General features: G+C 38.7%; 1 protein-coding gene across 1 annotated transcript in view; it reads right to left on the bottom strand.

Moving 5' to 3' along the window:
- SLC7A9 (solute carrier family 7 member 9) overlaps positions 1-18,164 on the bottom strand; it is a 221,666-nt gene extending 203,502 nt beyond the window's left edge. Inside the window, exon 1 of the mRNA XM_053719243.1 lies at positions 18,153-18,164. Within this exon, the coding sequence (XP_053575218.1) occupies positions 18,153-18,164 (12 nt within the window). The remainder of the gene's footprint in view (positions 1-18,152) is intronic.
- Positions 18,165-19,535: the final 1,371 nt, after the last annotated feature.

The following is a 19,535-nucleotide window of genomic DNA, read 5'->3' as shown; positions in this document are numbered from 1 at the left end:
GTTGGAAGGGGATTTGTAATTACTGTCACTGCTCTCAGTATTTTGTTGAGGATTCTATATCTGGATTTAACATCTTTAAAAGAAATACATTAATACTTAAAACAGCAAAAAAGTCTCTCATTCCCTAGACAATGATGAAATAGCAGTGTGACACTTTATATGTTTTGTTACAGTATTAGGACTGCAATAGTCACTAGATAATTAGAAATAAGCAACAAAAAACCAATTAAAAGAAATCGAATTTGGTTTTAACATAGCACAGATGGTCACATTATTTTCTTATACAGTAAAACAAAAGACAAACTTACCATGGACAGGAGACATTTGGAACCACAGGAATTCCGATAATGTCAAGCAATAAGGTGCACTGAACAGAGAAGGTACAGTGCAGAAGTGACTACAATGGGCTTCTGTTTTACATTTTGGTTCGAGTTTCATTTCAAGCAGGTAATTTTCTGCTGGTGCATTGAAATTTTTGCCTAATATAAAAAATATTGTATTCCCTATACCCTAGTTTCTCAACCTGTGGTACTTGGGGCATTGGCAAGGGTTACTCCAGTGTTTGGTCTTCATTCCCCCCCCCCCATGTAGCTATTGTAAACATGACATATCAAAGAAAGCTGTGTTTCTCATTTCTATCCTCAAGCACTCGTAACAGGGCAGTGTGAGTATTTCCTTGCTTAGGTTGGACCACCTTAGATTCTAACATATGAGGGCTGGTGTTAAAGGGACACTGTACCCAAAAAAAAATTTCGTGATTCAGATTGAGCAACTTTCTAATTTACTCCTATTATCAAATTTTCTTCATTCTCTTGGTATCTTTATTTGAAATGCAAGAATGTAAGTTTAGATGCCGGCCCATTTTTGGTGAACAACCTGGGTTGTCCTTGCTGATTGGTGGATAAATTCATCCACCAATAAAAAAGTGCTGTCCAGAGTACTGAAACTAAAAAAGCTTAGATGCCTTCTTTTTCAAATAAAGATAGCAAGAGAACAAAGAAAAATTGATAATAGGAGTAAATTAGAAAGTTGCTTAAAATTGCATGCTCTTTCTGAATTGCAAAAGAAAAAATTTGGGTTCAGTGTCCCTTTAAGCTTCACTGATATGAATAGAGAAAGTGTATTACTTTGACCCAAGTGTCACAGACACAAGTGGCAGATAAAATGTGCCACTGTGAAATAGGTAAAGTGCATCATACTAAAGTGTGCCGCAGTAAAACGAGACAGATAAACTGTGTATAAAATGGTTATTAAAAATATAAAGATGGTTCCATAAATATTACTTTCCTCATGCAAAAAGAGCTTATTTTCCTCTTTATGAGGATCCCTGTACCTCGACCCATATCTGGGTAGCTTGGTATTGAGACTTCATCAGATCCTCCTCTTGCAAATCTCCGCAAACACCTGGAATGGAAAGACCATTCCCCCGAATGAAAGGATTACCTGCTGAGGAAAACCGCTTCCCAGTTGTCCACACCCGGAATGTGGATCGCTGACAGTGAACAAATGTGGGTCTCTGCCCACTCCAGAATCCGAGATCCTTCCCTCATAGCTAGGGAGCTTCTCGTTCCCCCCTGATGGTAGATGTAAGCAACGAGGTTATATGGTCTGATTGACAAACCCAGCAGAGGCCAAGCCTTCAGAGCATTGTATATTGCCTGAAGATCTAAAATGAGATCTGAAGGGAGCTTTCCTCGTGAGTCCAATGGCCCTGTGCCTCCCTGGCACCCCAAACAGCTCCCCATCCTAACAGACTCGCAGCGGAAGTTGCAATCACCCAGGATGGTCTTAAGACGTCCCTCAGGCCAAGTGATCCAGACAAAAATCCCAAGAGAGCGGTTCTCTCGATCGGATGTCCAGAGAAATCTTTTGAGACAGATCTGATGATCACCGTTCCACTGCTTCAGCATGCACAGTTGCAACAGTCTGAGGTGAAACCTGGCAAAGGAATGATGTCACATGCTGGACACCATGAGACCAATCACCTCCATACACCGAGCCACAGATGGCCTTAAGGAGGTCTGGAAAGCAAGACATGTTGAAGCTAGCTTGCAACGTCATGGTTCTAATATAGTACCCATGAATTCTGTCCTGGTACTTGATACAAAAGAACTTCCATCCATGGGATCGAAGAAGACAGAGGAGAGATTCCGAATAGCCCACTCTTCGAAAAATTTCTTGGAACCGTAGCTAGACCCAATGGAAATGCAATAAACTTGAAGTGCTGGTCCAGGAACGCAAACCTTAGGAACTGGAAGTGATCCTTGAGGATTGGTACGTAAAGGGAGCCTCCTTCAGATTTATTGTGGTAATGAACTGCCCCTCTCAAACGAGGGGAAGAATGGACCTTATTGTCTCCATCTTGAACGAGGGGACAAATAAAAACGTGTTTAAGCACTTTAGGTCCATAATCGGACGGAAAGTTCCCTCCTTCTTTGGGACTACAAAATGGTTTGAATAGTATCCCAAACCTCTCTCTGCGATGGGCACCGGGACAATAACTCCTAAGAGGACAGATCCCATGCTCACCCCAATAAGGCTTCCCTCTTTTCTGGTCAGGAAGACAGGTTTGAGAGGAGGAATCTGCCCCTGGGTGGCTGAAACTTGAAACCTATCTTGTAAACCTGAGCTATGACCTCCAGGACCCATGGATCCTGCACGTCCCAGAGCCAAGCAACTGAAAAGAGCAACAGTTTGCCCCTTACACGATCTAGAAGAGGACCAGGGACTGCCCATTCATGCCGACTTAGACTGGCGGGTTTCTTGCTCTGCTTGGATTTATTCCAGGACTGAGCCAGCTTCCAAGAGCTCTTGTTATGCTCTGGCCTAGCAGAGGACTGCTGACATGGGCTTTATCAGGACGAAAAGAACTAAAATTGTCCCTTAGACTAGTTCATATTCTCTTGTGGTAGGAGGGCACCCTTGCCCACTATGACCGTGGAGATAATTGAGTCCAGGCCTGAACCAAACAAAATCATTCCCTAAAAGGGGAGGGAAAAAAGACTAGACATAGAAGTTGTATCCGCAGATCATGACTTCAGCCAGAGCCCGATGGGCCTGAACAGAAAAAGCTGAAGCCGTAGCATTCAGACGAATAATCTGCATATTAGCATTACAGATAAAAGAATTAGCGACCTCAAGGCCTTAATTCTTTCCTGAAGAACGTTGAGGGGACCCTCACCCTCGATCAAATCCCATAAGGAGTCGCACCAATAGGTAACTGCTCCAGCAACCGCTGCAACAGCTGCCGCTGGTTAAAAAAACAAATATCCCGTATGTTGAAACATCTTTCTTAACAGAGTTTCCATTTTTCAACCATGGGCTCCTAAAACGAAGAGCTATCCTCAAGCGGGATAGTAGTACGTTTAGCAAGGGCAAAGATAGCGCCATCCCTTTTAGAGACGGAACCTCACAACTCCATAGAGAGTCCAAGATTGGGAACAACTGGTTAAAGGGAGAAGAGGGGAAAAAGGAAACCAATCCTGTCCCATTCATTCTTAATAATGTTTGCCATCTAACAGGAGCAGGGAAGGATAAGGTACCACCCTGTCCTCAAACTCTATCCAATTTAGGAATCAAAGGTTCATCAGGCAATTTGGCCTCTGGAACCTCTGAATTCGCCAAAAACTTCCTTTAGAAGAAAGCGCAAATTCCTAAAACTAAAGTCTGTTTCCTACGCAACCTGAGGTTTAGAGGCAGCAGACTCTGACCCAGAATGTGCATACTCTGAAGTCTCAGAAAGAACTTCATCCTTGGATAACCGTATTAGTTAATGTACTCTGGGAAGGAGGTAAAGCATTAAAGGCAGCAGACACCGCCGTCTGAACTGTGTAGTAACATCTGGTGAAAAAAAGGCTCCTTCCAGATAGAGGATCAGCAATGCTACGGGAAACTGCATGTGTAGAGAGAGAAGAATGAAGGGTACGCACCTCACTGGATGACAACTCCTCAGAGGTGGACGGCTTAGTGATATCAAACATGTTTGATATTATCACATTATCAAGTCATATGGAACATAATTGAGAGGGCAGATCTAAGGCCTCCTCACAATATAAACAGGAATTACTCTTTAGGAATTGAGGGAGTACCCTCTAAAGTAACAGAATCCTCCGTCGCTAGAGCAATAAACGGAGAAGTATAGAAAATAAAACAATCTTATTTTATTCACAAAAACGGCACCCTTATAACCCAATGGCTGGGGCATTCTCCACCTCTTAAGACCCAGACAGTACGGAGATTTATGACTGCTCTCTGATAAACACCCGGACAGAAAAGAGGGAAAACTGCGCAATGCAGGACTGTCTCTGCTATGAGAAGGCGCCAAACTTGTAAGCTGCACAGCTTTCAAAGTGAAAGTGAAACCTGTATATTCCATAACAGCCTATGAGCCCATAATATCTCACACATAAAAGCAACATAAAATCAAATAAACATATAATATTATTCCCCCTGTTCAATAATCCCCCTCAGGAGATATTACCCTTGATTCTATACAGATAAAAGGAGTCACACTGTGACCCTGTCTTCTTGCGTTATCATACATGTATAAAAAAATTAACAATCTTACCAGAATCTATTCTGTGGAACAGTAACACGGCCCTTCAAGTGTGACAGATAGTAGCATCGCTTCTGACATGGATTTGAGAGAAAAAAACAGGCAGCGAAACTCGTCAACGCTGATTGCTTATGGAGCTGATAATATGAGTCGGGATGGTCTTGCAGAAAGACTCTCCCTGCATCTCCGGACTCTAACTTTCATCCATGCTCTCACTGAGAGGCTGACAGGACTACTTAAAACTCCAGTCCCATCTCGAAGAGTACTACCCTCCATAAGAGACTACTCCGAAATCTTCTGACACTTCTCTGCCAACCTCCTGTGACGAAAGGCAAAGAATGACTGGGGTTACAAGGAAGTGGGGGAGGTATTTAAGCCTTTGGCTGGGGTGTCTTTGCCTCCTCCTGGTGGCCAGGTTCAGTATTTCCCACAAGTAAGGAATGCAGCTGTGGACTCTTCCCATATTAAGAAGGAAATACACTTTGTGGATACACTACTGAAATAGGAAAGGATAATATTGTTAACAAATGCAAACTAGCCAGTTAAGTTTTGTTTTTTATAGTATCATAAGTTGCTCAAATGAAGGAAGATGTATAGTAAAGACATTAAAAATTATAATGTAAAATCAGGGGTTAAAATTAATTTGAATATATTAAAATTTGAAAAACCATCAAAAGACAATTGACTTTGCATGGCTCGTCTAGAAGTTTGAAATATAACATAATGTATGAAGTATTTAACATGGAAAAGAACTGGAACACCTGGAACGTCAAACAGGTAAAAGGGGAGTGGGATTACTTATTTTTTTGCTGCAGAGCATAGTTTTTCATTTTGATTAAAAAATGTGCAGATACATGTACAGTTTAATGTTACACAGCAGTAGTATGAAGTACAGTGGTGCCATTCCATGAGGGACACTGCCAGACAGAATATGACTGCACATGCAAGGTATTCTGTGCATATGCAGTCACTTCTTTTTGGTGTTAGGAATCTTGCATACGCTACTCATATAATTGTTAAGGAAAGTGTCTGATGTAAAGTGTGCTTCACCCATGTGTATTGTTATCAGAAGATTATGCATAATCATAACTTTTTTTATTACTGCAGCTCTGTGTTTTACTCACACAAGGAGGCCTTTTGATACAGGCAACCAAGAGGGTGAAATCACTGATCCATGTGTGGTCTTGGAATGAAAAAAAAAAAATGTTGATTCCTTGCTTTTTCTAGGAAAGCCAATTGATTTTGCACAGACTTCATTTTGCTTTGTTCAAAATCACTCTATATGGGGATGACTAACAGGAGTGTCAAAACTAGGATAGGTGAACATCCATGCAAAATCAAACATGCCAATAAGTATCCTGCAAAAGGGAACAACATTTCAACAGTAGCAAAATATTTTCTGCAATTGTATGAATCTAAACCAGCAAGGAGTTGATTTTAAAATGTGTAATAGAAGGAAAACTAAAATGAGCTTTAAGATGTGAGAGCAGGTGTATTTTACTTTTTTAATTCAACTAGATCTGTAAATTCTGTGTCTGAACCTTGCTAGTTTCTGCTGCATTTAACTTTGTTGTTCTGGTTCATAGCCCAGCGACTCCTCTATGAGCCACTAGAGGGCTTTGGGTTTTCTGGCTTCTCTCTCTGAGCTATGTAAAGAGTATACTCGTTCTGCTCTCTCCCTGAACACCAGCTTTTTCAAGGGTGCCTAATACGTAGTCATCACGCTATTTACGTTTGGTGATCCCTGTGCTCTGGGTCCCAACCTTAAGACTGCACAACTTAAGTTGCTGTCTGAATATTTCCTGGCTTTGTGACCCTGTTTGCTGCCACCTGTCTTGACCATTGCAGACTGTCTGACATGTTTTACCTCTCGCCCTTTGTCATATCTGCAATGCTCTCTCTTTGTTTCTGCAGCTCCAGTTTCCTAGCCCCAGAGTGGGCTTACAGTTCAGGAGTGGGTTTATTCTCCAACCCATCTATAGGTCTTTTGTCTAAAGCAGTTGGGGTCCACTATCCTTCTGCTGAGGTGGGTCCCATCCTGTCATCCTAAATTCCTGTACTTTCTGAAGTTTAACACAGTCTGCTGTGCTCTTCAGTTTCATGTAGCAGCTGCAGTTTATTCACAACAATCTGTTATTTTGTGATCCTGAGTTCCACTGTCAGCTGCAGTTTAACCAGTCTGCGATTCTGTGATCCCAAGTTCCAATGTCAGCTGCAGTTTAACCAGTCTGCGATTCTGTGATCCCAAGTTCCATTGTCAGCTGCAGTTTAGTCTGCCATCCTGTGTTCAATTGTCAGCTGCAATTTATTTAGGGCTATATTATGAGTGGTGCGCTAACAGTTCAGTGCAAGTGAAAAGGGGTGTATCGCAGGTGTTTGCGCACGTCAGGTTTTTCACTCGCGTTACAAGTTGAAAGTAAACGCGATTGCTTGAGCGCAACTGATGTTAACGAGCTTCGGGTTAGTGTAACCTCAGATCACAAAACATGTCACAAAACGCATCAAAAATACATGACAAATTACAGTTACACTCGTAATAACACTATCTAATAAAATTATTGAAAAAAAATTATTGCACAAAAAAGTTGTAAGGCCTCAAAGATAAGAGGTGGCAGGTTGGGGCTTTAACATTGAGATACATTTATATACATGTCTAAAGATATATATGTATGGAGATATATATATATATATATATATATATATATATATATATATACATACACACACACGTGTACATATGTAATTATATGTGCATTAATGTATTTAAAGACATATATAAACACATAAATATATATGTAAATATAAGTGTATTGGAGCCCTTTGTAGTTAAGTAGATGAAAACATGAAAAAACATTTATGCAACATACATATTTAATAAAGTGTTATACTGTGTATTTACTGTAAATATTTAATATTAAAATGTTCCGCAACATAGCAGAATATGTTCTATGTATTTATAAATAGATATTCATATATATATATATATATATATATTTTTTTTTATTTAAATGTATACATATATATAGGTATAGATATATATTTTATCAACATACCATCAGATATCTAGAAATATGTATTTATGAATAAATAAAACATTCGGCTATGTGAAGAACATTGGAATGCAAAATATTAATATTTTGATGTCGGGTTAGCGCACTTGAATATTGTCAGGGTTTTTCCCCTGTTTTGTTTGCCATGTGCTTCTGGCAGCCATTTTACTCACCTCTCTTGCTGACTCTGGTGCATACTGTGTGATGCTGCTCATTTCCTGCACTTCCTTTTATGGCCAGACTGGTGTACATAATCCGTGTGAGACAGGATGCAGTCTCAGAATTGTGATGTCATCACTTATTATTTAAAGGGCCTCTGTTCAGTATGCTTTGCCCTTGCGTTGTCTCAGACCTGTTTGTGAGAGCTCCTGTGTATTACCTGGCTGTCTGACGTCCCTCCTGGTTCCTGATCCCTGGCTTGTTCCCGACTCTGCTGTTATCCTTGTTCCTGATTCCGGCTCGTCTGACTACTCGCTTTGGCACCTGACTCGGGTCATCTGACTACTAACTCTGGTTTTGACTCCTGGCTTGTTATTTGACTTGTGGACTTTTTATTATTTTTAGCTATTAATAAAGGTGTGATTATTTTTGCACTTCTCGTCTCAGTCTGATTCCTTGCACCCTGACAAATATATTGTGTTTGCGTTCGAGTAGGGTGTTTGGTTTATAAACTTTCATGATTCAAAGAGGACATGCCATTTTTTTTTTTTTTATCTTTATTTACAACCAGCATTATGTACAGTATAATGGAGAAACAAATGATAGGAACATATCTTATGCCACGCAGGGCAGATCATTTTTCAAAATAATATAGACCAAAAGGCAGTTATTATCACTGTTCTTAGTGGAGTTATGCCAATGTACATTATCAATACATATAAGAGAGAAAAAATAAATAAATAAATAAATAAATTGTATTCTCTGCTGGGCTTTTTCAATCAATTTTCTCAACTATCATGAAAACCAATCATTCTATTATAGAATCATTTTCAACAAAAAACAAAACAAAAACAGAACCAAAAAAAAAAAATTAAACTTTCCCTCTTTCCCCACTTACCAAATGCCAAGGAGAACTAACTCTGAATTTTTAAATGGAAAGATCAGGTAATCAATTTCACTCTCATGGAGTGTTTTTATAAGAGCTGCCCCTTTATTAAAGAAATTCCTTATATCTGATTCTTTATTGATATTTGTGTCTTTTTGTTCTAGTACACATTGTTTTTTTAGGAAGTTCCTAACTTCAGAGATGGTCAGAAGTGCTCTCAATTTCCATTTCTTACAAATTAAGTATCTAGTAGCTAAGATGGAGAGAGTTACTAGTTTATCATTGTCCTGGTAACTACCTTCCAACTTCAGGCATAATATAATTTGATACATTGAGAGAGAGAGTGACTTAACTTTTAATGTTGTTTTAAGCCAGAACTCTAATTTGTTCCAAAAACTTCTTATTTTTGGGCAAGACCAGAACATGTGTATTAAATCTGCCGCCAGATAGGAGCATTTGGGACATTTATTAAATTGCTGGTTATGAATTCTGAGGCCTTTCTCGGGGGTGAAGTATGTCCTGTGAAGAAGCCTAAGATGGGCCTCTCGCCAAGTGGCCGATAATGTAGAGGATGCTACTTTATTGATTGATAATTGCAGAGTTTTTGGCTCAATATTACTCTGAGGTATTAATGAGCTCCATATTGAAGCCAAATTGTCCATTAAAGGTGCTCCTTTACTATTGACAAGTATACGATAGCATGGGGAGATAGACATGTGGCCAATTTTTGTTAAGGCAAGCCAGCTTGCCTAGTGTCCAGTGACAGCCCTGCTCTTTAATTATTTCGGTGACAAAATGCCTTATTTGCAGGTACGCAAAAAAGTCTTTGTTAGGAAGATTAAATTCAGTTTTTAGCTCCTCAAAGGTCTTAACACAATTCCTGTCTTTATCTATTAAATAGATTAATCTATCCAGGCGATTGTTATGCAATCTATTAAAAGTCGCTGATTTTATGCATGCTTGGAATCGTGGGTTCCCTGTCAAAGGAAGATGTTTCGAAGTGCTGCTGGGGATTGAAAGAGAGCCGGTCAGCCTCCACCATGCTTTGATGGGATTGAATATAGTTTTGAGTCTCTTAATAGTTGCTAGCAATTCCTTTAGTGGGGAATGGATCAGAGCCAGGGGAAGGTATGGTTCACAGATATTTAATTCTAGCTCATTATTTAGTATGTAATTTTTGGTGTGTATCCAGTCAGCTACTATGCGTGCTAAGAAACTGAGGTTGTATGATCTGTTGTATGATCTGATATGTGTGTTAACTCAGTAAGGCAGAAGGAGCTAAGGTCTGTTAATTCATGGCTAAAAACATGGTGTAAAAATGAGGGGTTTGACTTTTTAGAACACTGGGCTGATTTTTCACTAGGGTACAAATTGTACAGTAAGGATGGATTGCACCTGAATGACATGGGTGCAGGTGTGTTGGGGGAAAGGATGGTAGCACGTTTAGAGAACCTTTTAAACTAGGCAAAGGGGGGGAGGGTCAATTAGAACAAAATAGAACAGAGAGATCAGTGTCTGAATATGTCACTCCCTTAATATCTCAAGGAAGGGATGACTTAAGAAATGTCACATTAGAAAGTATAGAGGAAAGTACACCAAGTAGCAGCAGAAAGCACATGAAAATTAAATGTATGACAACAAATGCAAGAAGCATGACAGGTAAAATGGGGGAGCTGACGCTCTTAGTTGCAGAAGAGGACTATGATGTTATCAGTATAACTGAAACTTGGTGGGATGATTCACATGACTGGGCAGTTAACTTAGAGAGGTATACATTATTTAGGAGGGACAGGAATAATAAAAGGGGTGGAGGAATCTGCATGTATATTAAACCTGACCTTAAACCTACAATAAGGGAAGATATTTATGATACAAGTGACAATGTAGAGACCCTGTGGGTTGAAATAAAGAGTGGGGGGAAACATCCTAAAAAAATATTACTAGGAACATGCTACAAGCCTCCCAACATTAGTGACCCGGAGGAAACTCAACTACTTATCCAAATAGGTAAGGCTGCTAATAACAGTGCTGTAATTATGGGAGATTTTAACTACCCTGATATAAACTGGGCCAATGAAACTAGTAATTCAGCTAAGGGGGATAGATTTTTAAATGTTCTCAGGGATAACTTCTTGTCACAATTAATAGAGGAGCCAACTAGGAGTAAAGCTATATTGGATTTAGTGCTATCAAACAATACAGATATAATATCAAACATAGAAGTTAAAGAACATTTGGGTAACAGTGATCATAACATGGTCACATTTGAAATCTCTTTTCATATGCAGTGTTTTAAAGGCTTAACTAAGACTTTTAATTTCAAGAAAGCAAAATTCAACGATTTAAGGAAATCATTAAATAATATAAATTGGGACAATGTATTTTCTAATAAAAATACAGAGGATAAATGGATAATATTTAAAAATTTGTTAAATAAATATACATATCAATACATACCATATGGTTATAAAAATAAAAATAAAAAAACTAAGCCGTTATGGCTAAATAAAAATGTGTTAAAAGAAATTAGGAAAAAGCGTAGGGCATTTAAATTATTAAAAGAAAATAGTACAGACTCAGCATACAATATTTATAAGGAATGTAACAAAGCATGCAAAAAAGCAATCAAATTAGCCAAAATTGAAAATGAAAAATTAATTGCCAAGGATTCTAAGTCTAACCCTAAAAGGTTCTTTAAGTACATAAATAGCAAAAAGTCTAAGAAGGATAATATAGGTACATTAAAATGTGTGGAGGGTAGCATGATAAATAATGACAGGGAGAAGGCTGAGGTACTAAACCAGTTTTTTTCTTCAGTATACACAAGAGAGGAACCATTGAATGATACTTTGGAACAGAATAGAACATGCCAGTCCATACCACTAACTGGGTTTTGTTTAGAGGATATCAGGAAAAAACTAAAAAATATTAAGGTAAATAAAACTCCAGGCCCAGATGGAATACACCCAAGGGTGTTAAGTGAACTTAGCACTGTTATAGACAAACCTTTACTCTTAATTTTTCAAGACTCATTATCCTCAGGCATGGTACCCCAGGATTGGCGTAAAGCTGATGTGGTGCCACTCTTCAAAAAGGGAAGCAGGGATGATCCAGGAAGCTATAGACCAGTTAGTCTGACATCAATAGTGGGGAAGATATTTGAAGGGATTATAAGGGATTATATTGATGAGCATATTCGTGTAAACAAGATTATGAGTTCTAATCAGCATGGCTTTAGGAGAAATAGATCATGTCAAACTAATCTAATTAGATTCTACGAGGAAGTAAGTAAAAATATAGATAAAGGGGAATCAGTTGATGTGATATACTTAGATTTTGCAAAGGCATTTGATACAGTGCCACATGAGAGATTAATGCACAAAATTAAGGGACTGGGAATATCTGAAAATGTTAGCTCATGGATAAATAACTGGATAAAAGATAGGGAGCAACGAGTAGCAGTAAATGGATCATACTCAGATTGGACAAAGGTAATCAGTGGCGTCCCCCAGGGATCAGTACTGGGCCCTGTTCTTTTTAATATTTTTATAAATGACTTGGAGCAAGGATTAAATAGCGACATCTCTATTTTTGCAGATGATACTAAGTTAAGTAAGGTCATTAGGTCAGAGCAGGATGAACTCTCTTTGCAAAGGGATTTGCTAAAATTAGAACTATGGGCAAGTGAATGGAAAATGAGATTTAATACGGAAAAATGTAAGGTTCTACATTTTGGAAGTAAAAATAAGCAGGCTATGTATTTTTTAAATGGGACAAGACTTAGCCAAACACAGGAGGAAAGGGATTTGGGAGTAGTAATAGATAACAAGCTAAAGATGAGTGCACAATGCAGGGCAGCGGCTTCAAAGGCTAATAAGATACTAGCATGTATTAAAAGAGGCATTGATTCAAGGGAGGAAAGCATAATTCTGTCATTATATAAAGCCCTGGTAAGACCTCACCTTGAGTTTGGAGTGCAGTTCTGGGGACCGATTGCTAAAAAAGATATTGCAGAACTAGAAAAAGTTCAGAGAAGGGCCACAAAGCTAATAAGGGGATTGGAGAAATTAACCTATGAGGAGAGGCTAGCCAAACTGGGTCTGTTCTCTTTAGAAAAAAGAGAGGTGACATGATTACTTTATATAAATATATTCAAGGCCCATATACAGAGATGGCAGAAGCTCTTTTTATTCCAAGAAAATTGGTTCTGACAAGAGGTCATAATTTAAGGTTGGAGGAAAGGAAATTTAATCTCCTGCAACGGAAACGTTTTTTCACTGTAAGAGCAATAAAATTGTGGAACTCATTACCAAAGGAGGTAGTGAATGCCAATACCATAGATGCATTTAAAAATAGTCTGGATAAATTTCTGTATATAAACAAAATTCATGGATATGATTGCTAGTATTAAATGGGTCACATTTTAATGGGGTTATTTAAGCTTAACTGGAGCTTTTTGTAAGTATTTTAGATTTGTATAGGTTGAACTCGATGGACTTCAGTCTTTTTTCAACCTTATCTACTATGTTACTATGTAATATTTGGTAGTGCCAAGCCTCCAAATTCCCTTGATACTGTAAGTTTGGTAAAGGATATCTTGGACCTTTTCCCTTGCCATAAAAATTGTCTAATTGCGGTATTAGTAAAGCGAACATCTTTTTCTAATAGAATTAATGGCACGTTCTGGAGGATATAGAGAAGCTTGGGTAGAAGAACCATTTTAAATAATTCTATCCGGCCAGAAATTGATAGAGGCAGATTCTGCCAAGTTTTTAGCTTCTCCTTGATGGTAGAGAGTATAGGAGATATGTTAAGGCTGTATAGATCTCTTAAGTTAGACGGTATGTGAATCCCTAAGTACTTAAAAGAGTCTGTAACCACTCTAAATGAGGTATTTAAGATAGAGCTACTATTTCTCCTAAGCCAAAGTATTTCAGATTTTGATTTGTTTACCTTATATCCCGAAAAGGAGCCAAAATGATCAGTTATTTGAAAGAGTTTGGGTATATTTAATTTTGAGTTAGATAAATAGATTAGTAAATCGTCCGCATATAAACCAATTTTTATCTCGTAGTTTTGTATCTTTATACCATCTAGATGTTCTCTTATCATAATTGCTAGGGGTTCAATAGCTAAGTTGAAAAGAAGTGGGGAGAGAGGGCAGCCCTGACGCGTACCCCTGTCTATTGCAATTGGAGAGGAAACAATGTCATTTATTATTAATCTCGTTTGGGAATGATTGTGTAAATTTCCTATAAATTTGGAAAAGTTACCTATGATCCCGAATTTTGTTAAAGATGTTATTATATGGTGAAAGATTACAGAATCGAACGCTTTTTCTGCGTCGATTGACAAGATAGCTAGGTCAGGGAGGCCCTCTCCCCCCGCAACGGAAGAGGGGAGATTCTGGAAATAATCCATTGTAACAAGAAGCTCTCTGATTTTTGCTGCAGAGTTGCGTTTGTTCAGGAAACCGGCTTGATCTGTGTGTATTATCTTTGCTAAAATGGGCTGTAATCTAGCTGCAAGGATAGAGGACATAATTTTGTAGTCTGAGTTAAGCAGAGCAATTGGTCTGTAAGATTCTTTTTGCATAGGGTCTTTCCCTCCCTTTAAAATCAAAGTTGTGAATGATGAGGAGAAGGAAGGTGAGACTGATTTACCATTAACATAGATCTCATTGTAGAGATTACCCAGAAAAGGCCCTATTTCATCTGATAGAATTTTATAAAATTCATTTGGCAGCCCATCTGGGCCTGGTGCTTTGTTAGGAGAGAGTTTGAGAATTGTTTTCTCTATCTCTTCCTTTGTAATAGGAGAGTTAAGACTGACAATGTCTTCAGCTGGGATTGTTGGATATGTGATTTTGTTCCAAAACTCAGCAGCTCTCGAAACATCATGTCCTTTAGAGGTATATAGATCCTGAAAATATTCTAAAAATAGATTGGAGATTTTTTCGGGTTTTAATATTTGCTTCCCATTGTTAAAAAGTTTTTCAATGGTTTGTTTTTTCCCCTCGGTTTTGACTAATTTAGCTAACATTTTTCCAGATTTGTTACCAAATCTGTATAGTTTAGCTTGGAATCTGAGTTCCCTGTACGTTTCCTGAGTCATTATAAAGGTATCTCTGGCATTTTTGGCCCGAATGTATTTCACCCAGTTTAAAGGATTTTTTTCAAGTAAGAAGTGGTTATATGAGTTAATCAGTTGATTATTAATCTCTTTCTCTCTTGCCTTCGTCTTTTTAGTTAAGATTGCAACATAAGCGATGATTTCTCCTCTTAGCACTGCTTTAGCAGTCTCCCAGAATATATCTGGGCGCCCTATGTAGTCACTATTGAAACTAACATATTTTTTGAACTTGTTTCTAATCCATTCCTTGAATTTTAAGTCTGTCGTTAAATGATAGGGGAAGAAGAACCGTGATATTTTTGGTTTTGATTGACCGAGATACAGATCTAGGGAGATAGGCCCATGATCGGAGAGAAGAACCGGCATTATTCCTGCTTTTATTTTTGTAATGTGTAAACGCTCATCTGTAAGGAATAGGTCGATCCTAGAAAGTGTTTTGTGGGCTTTGGAGAGACAGGTAAAATCCTGAGTGTCGGGATTCTGGACTCTCCATATGTCGCGCAGTGCTAGGTTTTGCTTGATTTTATTAAAAATCTTAGGCCTAGATTTGGAGTTTGGCGGTAAAAGGGCTGTTAACGCTCCGCGGGCTTTTTTCTGGCCGCACCATAAAATTAACTCTGGTATCGAGAGTTCAAACAAATCAGCCAATCAGATTGAACTCGCATTCTATTGGCTGATCGGAACAGCCAATAGAATGCGAGCTCAATCTGATTGGCTGATTGGATCAGCCAATCGGATTGAACTTGATTCTGATTGGCTGATTCCATCAGCCAATCAGAAAATCCTACCTTAATTCCGATTGGCTGATAGAATCCTATCAGCCAATCGGAATTCGAGGGATGCCATCTTGGATGACGTCCCTTAAAGGAACCGTCATTCGTCGGGAGACAACGGAAGAAGAGGATGGATCCGCGTCGCCTGCTTCAAGATGGACCCGCTCCGCACCGGATGAAAGAAGATCGAAGATGCCGCTTGGAGAAGATGTTTGCCGGTCCGGATGTCCTCTTCTTGCCGGATAGGAGGAAGACTTTGGAGCCTCTTCTGGACCTCTTCAGCACCGGATGATGGATCGCCAACCCCCGCTTGGGTTGGATGAAGATGTTGGAGCCAGGACGGATCGGTGAACCTGGTATGGTGAAGACAAGGTAGGAAGATCTTCAGGGGCTTAGTGTTAGGTTTATTTAAGGGGGGTTTGGGTTAGATTAGGGGTATGTGGGTGGTGGGTTGTAATGTTGGGGGGGGGGTATTGTATTTATTCTTTTACAGGCAAAAGAGCTGAAATTCTTGGGGCATGCCCCGCAAAGGGCCCTGTTCAGGGCTGGTAAGGTAAAAGAGCTTGTAACTTTTTTAATTTAGAATAGGGTAGGGAATTTTTTATTTTGGGGGGCTTTGTTATTTTTTTAGGGGGCTTAGAGTAGGTGTAATTAGTTTAAAATTGTTGTAATATTTTTCTTATGTTTGTAAATATTTTTTTATTTTTTGTAACTTAGTTCTTTTTTATTTTTTGTACTTTAGCTAGTTTATTTAATTGTATTTTTTTTAGCAATTGTGTTTAATTAATTTATTGATAGTGTAGTGTTAGGTTAATTGTAGGTAATTGTAGGTAGTTTATTTAATTATTTTATTGATAGGGTAGTGTTAGGTTTAATTATATCTTAGGTTAGGATTTATTTTACAGGTAAATTTGTTATTATTTTAACTAGGTAGCTATTAAATAGTTCTTAACTATTTAATAGCTATTGTACCTAGTTAAAATAAATACCAAGTTGCCTGTAAAATAAATATTAATCCTAAAATAGCTATAATATAATTATAATTTATATTGTAGCTATATTAGGATTTATTTTACAGGTAAGTATTTAGCTTTAAATAGGAATCATTTATTTAATAAGAGTTAATTAATTTCGTTAGATGTAAATTATATTTAAGTTAGGGGGGTGTTAGTGTTAGGGTTAGACTTAGCTTTAGGGGTTAATCAATTTATTAGAATAGCGGTGAGCTCCGCTCGGCAGATTAGGGGTTAATAATTGAAGGTAGGTGTCGGCGATGTTAGGGAGGGCAGATTAGGGGTTAATACTATTTATGATAGGGTTAGTGAGGCGGGTTAGGGGTTAATAACTTTATTATAGTAGCGCTCAGGTCCGCTCGGCAGATTAGGGGTTAATAAGTGTAGGCAGGTGTCGGCGACGTTGAGGGGGGCAGATTAGGGGTTAATAAATATAATATAGGGGTCGGCGGTGTTAGGGGTAGCAGATTAGGGGTACATAGGGATAACGTAGGTGGCGGCGCTTTGCGGTCGGAAGATTAGGGGTTAATTATTTTAAGTAGCTGGCGGCGACGTTGTGGGGGGCAGGTTAGGGGTTAATAAATGTAATACAGGGGTCGGCGGGGTTAGGGGCAGCAGATTAGGGGTACATAAGTATAACGTAGGTGGCGGTCGGCAGATTAGGGGTTAAAAATTTTAATCGAGTGGCGGCGATGTGGGGGGAGCTCGGTTTAGGGGTACATAGGTAGTTTATGGGTGTTAGTGTACTTTAGGGTACAGTAGTTAAGAGCTTTATGAACCGGCGTTAGCCAGAAAGCTCTTAACTCCTGCTATTTTCAGGCGGCTGGAATTTTGTTGTTAGAGCTCTAACGCTCACTTCAGAAACGACTCTAAATACCGGCGTTAGAAAGATCCCATTGAAAAGATAGGATACGCAAATGGCGTAGGGGGATCTGCGGTATGGAAAAGTCGCGGCTGAAAAGTGAGCGTTAGACCCTTTAATCACTGACTCCAAATACCAGCGGGCGGCCAAAACCAGCGTTAGGAGCCTCTAACGCTGGTTTTGACGGCTACCGCCGAACTCCAAATCTAGGCCTTAGTATCTATACTGTCTTTTTTCTGTTTCAGTCGCATAGAATTTCTTCTAAGCCTGTCTATGGGGGATTGTGGTGCCATATTATAGTCTCCTCCTAAGATCAAATATCCTTCAGAAATTAATAGGAGCTTGGTCTGAATAGGATTCCAAAACTCCGGATCAGAGATATTTGGTCCATATATATTACACAATGTGTAGATCCCCTGTGCGGCTTTGAGTTTCACCAGGACATACCTCCCCTCCAAGTCTACCTCAGAATGCAGAATTTCCACTTGGGACTTTTTCCCTATCAATATAGCTACGCCTCTCTTTTTCCTGACACTTGGCGCAGCAAAAACTTCTTTGACCCATTGTGCTTTTAATTTTAAGGATTCCTCAAGATCTAGATGGGTTTCCTGTATGAAACTGATATCTGCATGAGCTTTACATAGGTGGGTGAGTATTGCCTTCCGTTTAATAGGAGTCGAGATACCCCATACATTCCAAGATATTATTTTTAATTTATTTACTTTTTGAGCCATTTACGTAGGGGAGAAAGAGGGGAAGAGGGAAAAAAAAAAAAAAAATTAAAAAAGAAGAAAAAAAAAGTACGGACTCTATATTCCCTAACCCAAGGGAGTTCCCTAGTCATAGGCCTTATCCTCTTTTTTGTACCACAAGGTCATATCTTGTTTGAGCTTATGACTTTAATGACTTAAAGAAATCCTCAGCCAGCTGGACATCTTCAAATAAATGTGTCGTGTCATTCACTTCAACTCTAAGTTTAGAGGGGTATATTATAGTAGCACGATGTCCATTTTGTATGAACTTAGTGCAGGTCGGGGCCATTTCTCTTCTCTTGGAGGCTGTGTAAGCAGAAAAATCTTGAAAAATCAAAATCCTAGTGTTATCTATGAGGACTGGCTGGTTTTTGCGGTAAAGTTGCAACAACATACTTTTGTCTTGAAAGTTAAGCAATTTTGCAATGACAGGTCTAGGACGATTCTTATCTTTGCTATCTGAGTGAGGAGGGCCTATTCTATGCGCTCTCTCTACTAAAATCGGATGGTAGGTTGGAGGGACATTTAGGGCCTTGGTAAGTGTATCTGATATAAAGTTACACAGGTTGTCATATTGCTTGTCCTCTGGAAGGCCAATTATCCGAATGTTGTTTCTTCTGGATCGGTTTTTCAGATCCTCCAACCTATCATTGATTTTTTGAATATTAATATTTGAGATCCCAAGTTTAGAATTATGTATTGTTGTTAAATCTTCCAGGTCTGACACCCACTGTTCTATTTCCTGCATTCTGTTGGAAAACTGTCTAATCTCTTGAGTTAATAAAGAGATGTCCTGCTTAATTTCTGTCCTCAGTGTATCGAATTTAGGTGTAAGAGCCTCAGAGATGCTAGTAACCAAATTCTGTATATTAGTAGCTTCAGGTAAAGTTGCCATATGTGTAGTTGTTGACTCAGTGAGAGAATCTTGAGTATTCTTAGATTTCCTATCTCTATTTCTAGCTGCCATGCCTGGTGAGGGTGTCTTAGAAGGAATGGAGAGAAATTTATCCATGTGTTGCGTGCCTTTTTTTTTGTTTTTTTTGTTTTGTTTTGTTTTGTTTGTGTGAAGACTAAGAGGAAGGTGTTGGGGAGTCCACTTGCCAGTGGGGTGGGAGGGGAGAGTGATCTGTGAGAGAGGGGGGTAGAAAAGTGAACTAAGATATCAGATGAGAATGTGATAATGTGGGATATGAAGAAAAAGTGAGAGTGAGATTAGTGAAAAAAAAAAAAGAAGTGATTTTTGTGATACAAAATAGATGGGATATAGCTTTGTTCTTATTTAAGCTACCCTATTATTAACTATTATGCTGTGATGTAGGGTGAGTGTTTTGTTTTTATTCTATTTCTAATTTA

The sequence above is a fragment of the Bombina bombina genome, chromosome 1 (assembly GCF_027579735.1).
Source record: "Bombina bombina isolate aBomBom1 chromosome 1, aBomBom1.pri, whole genome shotgun sequence".
NCBI lineage: Eukaryota > Metazoa > Chordata > Amphibia > Anura > Bombinatoridae > Bombina > Bombina bombina.
The sequence above is the reverse complement of the archived record's forward strand: the minus strand, read 5'-3'. Positions and strand labels throughout refer to the sequence as shown.